This window comes from Penicillium robsamsonii (assembly GCF_028829455.1).
Source record: "Penicillium robsamsonii strain IBT 29466 chromosome Unknown utg000003l_segment0_segment0, whole genome shotgun sequence".
Classification (NCBI taxonomy): domain Eukaryota; kingdom Fungi; phylum Ascomycota; class Eurotiomycetes; order Eurotiales; family Aspergillaceae; genus Penicillium; species Penicillium robsamsonii.
Genome location: NW_026643221.1, coordinates 5,821,550 through 5,832,868, shown reverse-complemented (window position 1 = coordinate 5,832,868; position 11,319 = coordinate 5,821,550). Strand labels below are relative to the sequence as shown.

The 11,319-nt window shown below is 48.4% G+C and overlaps 4 protein-coding genes across 4 annotated transcripts; 1 reads left to right on the top strand and 3 right to left on the bottom strand.

Annotated features, from left to right (window-relative positions):
• Nucleotides 1–1,006: 1,006 nt before the first annotated feature.
• N7447_006951 (uncharacterized protein) lies at nt 1,007–2,052 on the top strand (the record flags this gene model as incomplete). Its single annotated transcript, XM_057231213.1, has 2 exons — nt 1,007–1,637; nt 1,691–2,052. The coding sequence occupies 2 exons, from the start codon at nt 1,007–1,009 to the stop codon at nt 2,050–2,052; spliced, it is 993 nt and encodes a 330-aa protein (XP_057086303.1).
• Nucleotides 2,053–3,471: 1,419 nt separating this feature from the next.
• On the bottom strand, nt 3,472–4,625 carry N7447_006950 (uncharacterized protein; the record flags this gene model as incomplete). The annotated part of the gene is made up of 2 exons (XM_057231212.1): nt 3,472–4,544; nt 4,607–4,625. 2 exons carry the CDS (start codon nt 4,623–4,625, stop codon nt 3,472–3,474), a joined length of 1,092 nt encoding a protein of 363 aa, XP_057086302.1.
• Nucleotides 4,626–5,127: 502 nt separating this feature from the next.
• Nucleotides 5,128–7,711, bottom strand: dppV (dipeptidyl peptidase DppV; the record flags this gene model as incomplete). The annotated part of the gene is made up of 8 exons (XM_057231211.1): nt 5,128–5,263; nt 5,341–5,552; nt 5,606–5,838; nt 5,890–6,112; nt 6,162–7,185; nt 7,234–7,472; nt 7,524–7,575; nt 7,644–7,711. 8 exons carry the CDS (start codon nt 7,709–7,711, stop codon nt 5,128–5,130), a joined length of 2,187 nt encoding a protein of 728 aa, XP_057086301.1.
• Nucleotides 7,712–8,356: 645 nt separating this feature from the next.
• N7447_006948 (DNA ligase (ATP) CDC9) lies at nt 8,357–11,288 on the bottom strand (the record flags this gene model as incomplete). The annotated part of the gene is made up of 4 exons (XM_057231210.1): nt 8,357–8,881; nt 8,936–9,166; nt 9,349–11,125; nt 11,251–11,288. 4 exons carry the CDS (start codon nt 11,286–11,288, stop codon nt 8,357–8,359), a joined length of 2,571 nt encoding a protein of 856 aa, XP_057086300.1.
• Between the last annotated feature and the right edge of the window lie 31 nt (nt 11,289–11,319).

Here is an 11,319-nt window from a genome sequence, read left to right as displayed (position 1 = left end):
CTATCAAACTAAATGCGACACAAACATTGAAGTGGCCCAGGGGTGAAAAATGGCCTACATGAACGTTAGAGGCTTCAAAGGGAAGAACTGTGTGGGTTTCTAGAACCTGTCAAAGCCTGAAGAATGCCTTGGATCCGACCTCGAGGGGCAAACTATAGTTATGTACCTTTACCAGAAACATTATATATGGAAATGCCCAGTAAGAATAAAGACGAGAAAGGGAGATGCTCAAAAAAATAAGGTATCCCGAGGGGTCCAAGGATAGTACTTGACATGTGCACGTCTGTAGCTGACTCTGAGCAGTATATCCACGTTTGAAACGTGAATATTAGGAACTGAACAGGACGAACCCTTTTCATGATATTCTGTGACAGAATTAAAGTCTGCCGCACTAGAAAATAACAGACCGTCCATATTCACTACCAAAAGTTTTTCAGCCTTACCGAATCGCGTGTTCCGCCCCTTGCCCACACAGGAGGCTAGTACCAACGAGATATAATGCAACACTGAGCCTCTCCTATCTCAAATCACTCGAATATACAGAGGAGCTTCTCCAAGATTGAGTTATCTGGGGCACATCCCAAAAAAAGGATGATGACCATTGCTGAGACCTGCTATTGGTGTGTGGTTGCGGTCACGAGGATACAGGGATATTCCAGTCAGCATCATGTCCCATCATTATGAGTATAACTCTCCAGCACCATATCTCACAGCCGACGTGATTATGGTCATTTTCAGTTTTCTTTGCTTTTGGGTTTTAATTAGGTCAAAGATCGACATGGATCTCGGGAAAGTAAGAACCGACATGAGCATGTCACCCCCGCGAGGGCAGCTGATATTACTCTTGCGGGGGGCCAGCTGTTGCTCCTGCGTGATTAAGAATAGCAGATATTTATCACGATATCTGCAAGCACAAGAATGCAGCCTTGGGACATAAAAGGGGAAACAGAGCCCATTTGCGCTTCTCGCTCAGAACCAAGTATAGCCGAAAGCGACTTATAACAAGATGCCTCAAATCTACCAGCGACTGACACATGCGGTTATGAGTGCTCTCCTCCTCCTGGAGCCTGCTCTTGCAGTGTCAGGACAAGGAACACTAGTACCGCGAGCATCTCAGTCCTCAGTATCTACATCCTCTTCCACTCCCTCGATATCAACCCTAGCCGAGACCTGCAATGGCCGCACAGATTACTGCACCCGGTCCTACTCAAATATCACATTCATAGGTGCCCATGACTCCCCCTTTGTCGGACCCCTACCCCAGCAGAATCAAAACATCGATATAAAAGCCCAGCTCGATATGGGAATCCGGTACCTGCAAGCACAAACACATCACTCTATCATTGATAAGAACATCATAGAGCTGTGCCATACGTCATGTCTCCTCGAAGACGCAGGACCCCTCAAATCATTCTTGACGACTATCAAGGACTGGCTGGATGCAAACCCGAACGAAGTCGTCACTCTCCTCTTGACAAACGGAGACTCTGTATCAATCACCGAGTTCGGAGACACTTTCTCCAGCAGCGGGATTTCTAACTATGCCTACATCCCCTCCTCAAATCCGCTACCAATTGCAGACTGGCCCACACTGGGTAATATGATCTCCAGCGGAAAGAGATTAGTCGTATTCCTAGGTAAAACAGCAAACACAAAGACTTATATATAACTGAAGACTAACAATTTCCAGACTACGGTGCGGACACCAAACAAGTGAACTACATCCAAGACGAATTTGCCTACTACTTTGAGACAGCCTACGACGTCACAGACGCCACTTTCTCGAACTGTAGTATCGACCGGCCCTCTGGCGCCGCCGCTACGGACCGTATGGGAATTGTCAACCACTTCCTTGACGTCGATGTTCTCGGCATAAAGATTCCAGCTCGACACCAGGCAGGCACTACCAATGCTGCAACTGGGCGTGGTAGTATTGGCGCTCAGGCGGCGCTATGTGCTGGGCTGCATGGGCGTGCGCCGAATGTGGTGCTAGTAGACTTTGTGGATAAGGGGGATGTTATTACGGCGCAGAAGAATTTGAATGGGTTCTAGATCGGGGTTGGGGGTCTTTTTGTGTTATTGTGCCTATATATATTGCAAGGGGGACGCTCTAGTCGGTATGCACTTTGACATACGGGTCGATTCAACACTTGAAGTCGGCGATATACCCACCGAGGCATACCAATAGAGCCAGGACGTTCGTCCAAGAAGCGAATTCAGAGAGGTGTAGGAGTGTGTATTCTCTATTTATACCTATCAGCTGCTTGTAACCCCTCATTTTCTCGGCGAGCGCTAAGTGTACTTAAGGATGAGGGCTGGGGGAGACCTATAAAAAGCTTCGGAATCTCCAATTATATGTAGAATATGAGGGTCGTGAAATCGACGCCGGATGCATCCATGCACGTACTTTGCTTGAACGAAACTCTTTTCCACAAATGAAGTATATTACGAATGCATGTCTATTCCAATGCTTGATAGTGCTGCACTAAATCCAACTTTAGTGTATAGTGCTGCGACTATACCTAGTTAAGTTAAAAGGTTACTAAAGGTGGTCAGCTGGTTAAAATGCCAACATTGAAGGCAGCACCAACTCCCACTTGTCAAGGTCTATGGTGTACCCCGTTGTCAAGAGAGACTAGCAGTATTCAAAAAGATTTTATGCCGTTAAGGTCGCCCCAATGTTGCATTTGCCTTGGAATCAAGCGAGCTCGGAGATTAGACATGAGCTGGCAATTAGGTTTATGTCAGACAAGATATGAGCTAGACATACAAAGAGACCTTGGTTTTTAAGTGTGGTCTGGTAAAATACGCTGTATTTGTTCTCACATTATACTCTTCGATTTCTTTCCAGCCCCTAACTGCCAAGAGAGACCAGTCTACTGTATATTAACTTCTCTGGGGTACTGCCTGTATTGTTCCTACGTGTACAATATACAGAGTACAGAGTATAAACAACTATCAGCAGAATTGCACCCTCGCAACCCGGAAGTGTCATTATTATTCGGCCCCGAGAAATTTTATGCCATATCACTGGGATCCCTGATATGGACCCCTCCGAATGCCTTGAGATACTATCTCAAATGAGATCCCACGGCTTTCGTTTGAAATTCAAGGGGGAAAAATGCCCATGAAACCATGCCTATCAAGTAATGACTGAAAACGCACACGGCCCTAGCTTCATCATCAGATGAATACGCGGCGCTAAGACAGGAAATACATTGGTAGACAACCGGTGACTTGATTGAGTAGAAGAACGTTGAACTACCAAGGTAAGAATAGATAAGAATAAGCAATTTGTTGAGATTCAAGAAAAAGGAACTAGTAGCTGCATACTACATGGAAATTAAAGAGCATCAAAGATCGGATATCAAAAGGTCCGGTCCGGGTGAGAGGAAACCTGGGACATGTACATGTTGCAATGTACACTCCCCACAAGACGCAGATCCTTGTCAAACCCCAAGCACAATCCATCTAGTCAAGCTCATCCTCCTCATGAACGTGATCCGAATCAGGCGAGGAATAGTGAGCGTACAGATGAGACATCAAAACATCAGGATCATCTTCACGCGCGGTGGTCATGAAACAAGGGGACCTCCGGACCTCCTCAGAGACATTGGTGTAGATAAGGCCGATTGCACAGTCGCACATGCGTTGGTACCACAGGTACAGGTTGTGGCCAGGATTCAGTGGCTGAAGCTCGGCAGTCACAACAGGCCACACCGAGTGCTGACGGAAAAGCAGACGCATGGCGGCCAACCAGGATTGCCAGTTCTCATTGCTAGTGAGAGGGGCGACTTCGATGGGGATGAAGTGCTTGTCGTGGGAAGTGTTCATGAAGAATCTCACGTGCTTCGCGGTTCTAGCTTGCTCGGCTATGTTTTCCTCCAGCGAGGGCAGCGTGGAGATATCATCATCGCTGCCGGGGACGTCGTAGGGGAAGCCGAAGCGGTCCAGGTTGGCGGTGGAGAATGCGGCGGAGACGGGGTTGCTCGGTCGCTGCATCCGTGTATTGGTTTCCGGGATGTCCTCCATCTTGACCTTGGGAGGGGAGGACTCTGTGTCCATGTTAGAGGGGAGAAACATCCATTCCCAACGTCCATTTTGAGAAGAGAAGGTGGGGTTGTCGGCTGGATTGGTACCGGGATTAGGACAGGGAGACAGGGTGATGTCGTCCTCAGTGTAAGGAAATTGGTTCGGGGAAAGACTGAGATCATTGGCCAACTCACTCTTTATGTTCTTGGCATTTTCGTTGGCCGTATCATTGGCAGAGGTTGCGGAAGACTCTATAGTCTTGTTGTTAGAGGCAAGATAATACCAGTCCCAGCGTCCATTTCGGGAAACAAAGATAGGGTAGCCAGTGGGATCTCCAGTGGTTGCGTGGCATAAGGTAAGATCATCCTCGGTACATGGGAATAGGGCTGGGTCTGGGACAGGAGTCAAGTCAAAACTGTACTCACTCTCGTTCTCATCATTGGCGACAGGAGCGGGAGTGGGGGAAGACATCTCAGATTTGATCTCTGCACCAGAAGCATAGTGGTCAGAAGCTGTATATTGTGTAGCATTATGGAGCAAAGCTCGTTGAAGCTCTGTTGATTGCAATACTCACTTGGGGTAGAGGGCTCCATCTTGGGGGTTCCTGGGGAGCTGCTGTTAACTCGCTCTTGAATGGCTGATTGTATACCTCTTTTCTTCTTTCTGATGGGCGAGCATGATGGGTGAGGGGACAAAGTGTGGGACATACCTTTCTTAGCACCCCTACAAGAGGAAAGTTTAGTGGGCATGATGTTAAATGAGGAAGTTGATAAAACTGAGAGATGGTAGAGAAGACGAAATTTAAAGGGAGAGAATGTGGGAAGGAGGTGCGTTTGCTGGGAAACGTTTGTAGGCAACTGGAAACTTTTTACATGCGTAGCCCGCCAGATTCCATGAGACAGCAACCATATTACACAAATCACATAAGAAAAGGTCTTTACATCGCGATAATACATTGCGATGATACATTGTTCATGTATAGAAGTTGGAAACAGCGTAGAAACTGTGAAATATTTACCATGAAACAAACATCTTGAAACAAAATGTCTGAGACATGACATACAGACCCCCATTTAGAAAAAGCAAGCCCTAGAATTAAGGATTGTAATCCACAACAGGAACTGTAGTGTCATCCAAACTGACAGAGCCAGGGGTGTCGATGCCAGCGTACTTATTGAGCCATCCCAAGACCTGTTGGTGCCAGACGAGACTGTTTTCCTTGTTGAGGACCCTATTTCAATGATATTGAGTCAGCTCTCTTGAATCTTGGATGATGCATTCCCATTGAAAAGCAGCAATTGTACTTACCAGTGGTTTTCGTCAGGGAAATTGAGCAGCCGGCTTGGAACACCTCGTTCTTGCAGGACATTAAAAAGCGCCAGACCCTCAGAGATGGGAAGGCGATAATCCAAATCACTGTGGATGAGGAGCTGTGGGGTAGAGAACTGTTTAATGTGCTCTGGAGCGGATGGATCCCACCGACGATAGTTGTCTCGGTTGTCCCAGAACGTGCCGTTGAACTTTGGAAGAGTTAGTATACGAATCGAGCATATGCCACAAAGAAGATACATACCTCATGCTCCATGAACCACAGTTCCTCAGTCGAGACCTTCGCATCGGCCACAAATGTGCCATCATGGCTGGCCAGTGCCTTGAACTCACGGCCCAGAGGGTTACCCTGGATCCAGTTGATCATGAAGCCACCGTAGCTGGCGCCAGCTGCCACACTGCGATCGGTATCAACAAAGTCGAAGTTATCCCGGACATGCTCAAAGCATTTGACCAAGTCATCGTAAGGATAGCTTCCTGTTGATCGTTAGAAGGTAAGAATGAGAATGAGTGGTGGGAATGACATACCCCAATTGTTCGCGATCTCATCCGTGAGTTTATCACCAAATCCAGTGCTACCAGTCGGGTTGGGTGTGACAACCACATATCCTTGATCGGCAAAGACCTTGGGGTTCCAACGACTGCTCCAAGAGTCAGCCCAGGAACCTTGAGGACCACCGTGAATCAAGAACATGAGCGGGTACGACTTCGACTTGTCAAAGTTCGAGGGGTAAACAATCCAGGAATGAATCTATTAACATTAATGTCTCTTCAGTCCCACGAGAAAACAGTGGACTTACATCTGTCCAGTTGCCCTTATAGTAGAACTCATCAACCTGCGATGGACCAAGGCTCTTCAGGGCGGGGTCAACATCGTTCGCAGAGAAGATAACGCCAGTGACACCCTTGCCAGGCTTAGCGGTGTAAACAGTGCGACTAGTGTGGATAGCAGAGCTAGAAACCAGGTAGTCTCCGCTAGGCAGGCTGTAGTAAGCAGCCACTGACCCAGCATCGGTGAAGTTCTTAGGCTGGAAATCATTACCAGCGTTGGCAGGGAGCAAGAAAAGTCGAGAACGTGCAGAATCCTCGGTGTTCAGAACAAGATTCTTCCCGTCAGCAGTCCATTTGATAGCACTGGGTGACCGGTCCCAGTTCTTCGCCAAGGTACGGATAGTATCCTTGGAGTCAATGGTGTGAATGTAGACAACACGACGATCTGACTCGTAAGAGATATCTTGCATTTGGAGGTATGCAAGGCTACGGCCATCTGGGGAAAAGATAGGACTGCTCGAATCACCCTTGATGTCTTTCGGTGTGCCAGGACTGTCTGGGCCATTGATAGCCACGGCATTCTTGGATCCATCATGGGGAACAAGGTAGATATATGAAGCAGTGTTGTTTGCACGTGGCAATTCAGGCGCCTTGCTCCTGAATGCAACCAATTTTCCGTTGGAGGAGAGGTCATACTCAGATGAATCGCCGAATGGCGGGTAGGGCGACTCAAGGTTCTTGACTCCTGCGACAAGATTCTTGAGAGATCCACTAGAAGTGTAGCGGGATGTCGCTCCATGCCCGGCTCTCTTCTTCTTCAGAGTTCCCGAGAAGATAGCATTGAATCTCGTCGTGAGCCAGGTATCCCAGTGGCGGACGTAAATACTATCGTAGATACGTGCCGAGCTCAGGGGAGTGGCGGCGAGCTCTGCATTGTATGCCGTTCCATTGGGGTAGGACTCTCCATACAACAAGAAGTTAATGTCACCAGACTTGGTGATGGCCGTCTTGAGGCCAGAAAGTGGCGCCGGCAGTGAAGCTGCCTTGTAGGCACTGCACAGAGGTTAGAACCGTTTCATCCAAATATGCATGTAAACTTACGAGCCGGCAAAATCAGAGGTATCTGACACCCAGATCTCGGTACCTCCAGGGATTTCGGAATTGGTGCCGTTGATATACAACAGACTCGAGTCAGTAGACCCCAGCCAAGCCAATTCGGAGACATTGCTGTCATCGGTGAGTTTAGTCACTTTTCCAGTCTCCAAGTCCAGCAGACTCCACCATGATGATGTTTTATGAGTCTCAAAGGAGTATTCAGAGGTGGAAAAGAACGCGACTTCCTATGTGAGGTTAATAATTGATCGGCATCAATATACAATAGCGCAACTCACTCCAGATGGATTAGGAACAGCGTCACTCCGTCTGGGAGCCGAAATAAGTTGTCTACAAAAAAAATCAGCAACCGGCCAAGAAGCACAATGAAACAATCGGCTTGGAAGATCGGCACTGACTCGGGAGTAAGAGCTACCGCAGAAACGACGATCGACCCAAGGGCCGTCGTCAATTGAAACACACGCATATCGAAAATCAAGTATGTAGCTACACAGCTCAAGAGAAACGTGCAGAGTACTAGACGGGATGTATGCCGAGCCGACACTGAAATATAAATGTTGCGACTCCGCACGCCCAGCCAGCTAGTAGCCATGGCGGAGAGGGCAATTTGCCGTCGAAGGGGGGCACGTTACATTCCGCGGTGCCAAGAAAGATACGGATGGTGTTATTTCCTGCTGTCAGCTGTTTCCAAGACACTAGCAAGACGTGATACCAACAAAGAAAGGCGGGACGCGGGGCCGAGCTAGGGCCAAGCAGGGTCCGGCTGCTTAGTTGCAGTGCCAAGCATCCCGAGGGTCCGGAGTCCGCTAACAATCCGTTGATAGCCGGGATTATGGAATAAGGTCATGATATTAGATACCGATCAACAGGGGCATTGTCCTAAAAGAGATGGTTAGATCAAAAGTAAACCAATCAATTGGTGCCTACGGGTCATAATCCCTGGTATCATATAGAGGCACAGGAAGGCTATAGTGGCACCTTGGTAAGCCCTGCTGATGTACCCCATCTGAGTAGCGGTGCAATTTAGAAGATGAATACGACTGGAAGATGCGGGGATATTCATATCCAATGAATTCAATTACACTCGCTATATTTCGCCTGACAAATCGCTTCAATACTCAAAGTCATCATCCACACCTCCCTTAGTATCCTTGGTGACTGCTTCTTGTTTCCGATACATCTCCGCCACAGCACGGGTGGTGGTAGCCTCGTCTGGTTTCTTATCGTCGCGGGATTTTATATACCGTGGGAAACGTAGAGACACGCCCTTTCCTTGGAACTCATCAGCAGCGGCTTGGTAGCGTGGACTGAGGGTCAAGTCGGCTGTTTTCACTTCCCACACAAGTCTTGGCTCAAACCAGACATCCGGTTGGTCCTTGGGGACGGCCGAGTGAGTGTAAAATGGCTTTGGGCGGTCAATTACTAGAGGAACTAGTGTCTGGTGTAGCTCTTCAAGTAGCACCTCGGAGAAGCCAGTGCCGATATTACATATGGTCTCATATGTGTCGCTGCCGGGGTTATAGGCAGCGAGAAGGAAGGCACCATAAACTGAAGTACGTTTTCCACGACCGTAGTAGGCCCCAAGCACGACAAGATCAAGGGAGTCACCAACGCCGGCGAGGTAATCTTTTTTGACCTGTGTAAAAAGTTAGTAACGGTTGCAGGAACCAACAAACAAGAGGCACCATACCTTTAGCCAGTTGCGACTCCGCTTACTTGGCTCGTAGCCACTCTCTGCTGTGTCCAGCATCTTCACCATAAGGCCCTCACAAGAAGCCTTAACACTGGCCTCGAGCAATTCTTGGATCTCATCGAGGACATTCGAGTTGCCATATTGGGCAAACTGGAACTCCCCCTCAACCGGTTGGAAGCATTGGTGCATAAGCTCTCGTCGTTCCCGTAGAGACTTCTTCACACAAGGCTGTTAGAAAGTTAGCATGAAAAACTAGGTATGACTCAAAGCCAATCGCTGTGCCTCTTTTCTTCTCATCATCCTCGCCATAATTGGAAAAGAACACGGAATCGGGAGAAAGGAGAAAAGAGGAAGGAAAAGGACCCAGCGAATCGCTCTTATGTAGACATTAAAGAGGGAAATGGTCTTACCTCTCCATTAAAGAAAAGAAGATCAAAGGCGTACACGCAGACCTTAACTTTGACATCTTCCGCTTTGACATCTTTGCGCTTGCGAGTCATCAGTTGCTGGAATGGAAGAACCTTTTTGGCCTCTGTATCCCATGCGACAGTCTCGCAATCAAGAACAAAGCTCTTAACGTCAGATTTAACCCACGTGTCAAGCTTGCCTAGAACATCGGGATACTTCTTCGATAGGTCCTCCGAGTTGCGGGAGAAGATTGAGGAGAGTCCCTTGCTGTCCTTCTGTAATGTGACCAAGGCTCCAGGATACTGGTGGATAGAATCCGGAGACACAAAATGGATCTGTGCTCTTTCTCCATCGTATTTATATTCGCAAGTAAACTCCTTCCCTTCGAACCGGTCAAGAACCTCGGTTATAGATTTAGTTGGTTTGGCAAGCATGGGTTTGATAGGAATTCCGGGAGAAAGCTTGCACACTTCAGGCAGCTTGAGGAGACCATGCTCAAGAACAGCAGGAATGATTACTTCGTAGGCAGGAAGCTCACTGTAAACAGCCTTGAAGATGTTTTCACCTTCCGCCATTTGCTCTGCAGACGGGATCTTATTGCCGGTTGACTCAGCCTCGTGAGTCTGGACTGCCCGAGAAACAGCGACAAGAACTGTCTTCTCTGCGAGTCCTAGTCTCAGTTTACCTTCCAAAAACCGAACGATAAATTTGGCTTCGCTGGGACCGCCCTTGTTCTCGGTGATATCCACTCCTTTGCCAACAAGGTCGGCATCAGCTGCAGCCAACAGTTTCTTGATGCCAGAAATTTTTTTGTCCTGAGATCCATGGCCCTGAACTTTGGCAATTCCAAGCAGGCCTTCATGTACACCCCGAACAGTCAAAGGCTTGGGCTTGAACATCGTAGGCTGGTTTGACCGACTTTTGGCAGCGACCAGTCCCAGGTCTCCGATTTCCCGTTGATCGGCTTTGATGACGGCAAGGCTGCGGCCGGTACATTCACCGATAGCTTTCATGATCAGTGACTCTCCAATGCCCAGTTCAATTCCGGCATAGTCGGCAGCCAGTTTATTGATCATCAGCTGAACAGTGGGTAGGAAATCGGCAGGGGTCAGGCGAAGAACCTGGCGGAGGAAAAGAGAACAGTGGTCCGTGATTTCCAAGCGCTTTCTGGTCATTTCTACCAAAGAAAATGTAGTGCATAACGCAGCATAAGGAACAGGAGCGCCTGCTTTCCAGTCTGGGTATGGATCTTTGCCACTGCCTTTCAATTTGGCTTGGAAGTTTTGGATTGATTTCTTCGTGAGCTCTGGCTTGAGGTCATCTTCATCTTCGCTTTCCAATGGGTCCTCCTCTTCTTCTGCTGACGGTGACTTCTCTTCGGGAGTAACATCGGCAGGTTTTTTCATGACTGATTTTGGTGATGGCGATTCAACCTTTGGCTTTGTAGGCTCGGGTTTCTTCGGGGATTCCGATTGCTTCTTGGCAGCTGGAGAGGTCATCGCAGAGGCCTTTCGTCGCCTTTTAGAGACAGGCTGAATATCGGAACCATCGCTTTCTTCCGCCTCGGCGCTCTTTTCCCGCTTCACACCGTTCGTTGGCTCTGTTCCATTGAGGGTAGCAGTTGGTGCTGAGTCGGTGGCGTCCTCCACCTTAGCTCCGTCAGTAGTATCCTTGGCCTCCGCGTCAGCAACGTCACTGCTTGCTGCTTGTCTTCTGCCGCCGAAAGCTAATGTGGTTTGCTTCTTCGGTGGTTGGTTCACGCCCGAGCCGAAAAATCTCCTACGAATAGATTGAATTAGCGAAGTGAACCAAAACAAGAGCTGAGGAAGACTAAAGTGAAAGGGCGCATGCGCCATCGAATATTGTCGACGCACCCAATCGTCTGCTGTCCATCCCGTACATACCCCAGGGTAGCCTGTTTCCTACTCTTATCATCGGCCATGATTCGCGAGTGTGAGAACGTTGTTTTGTTG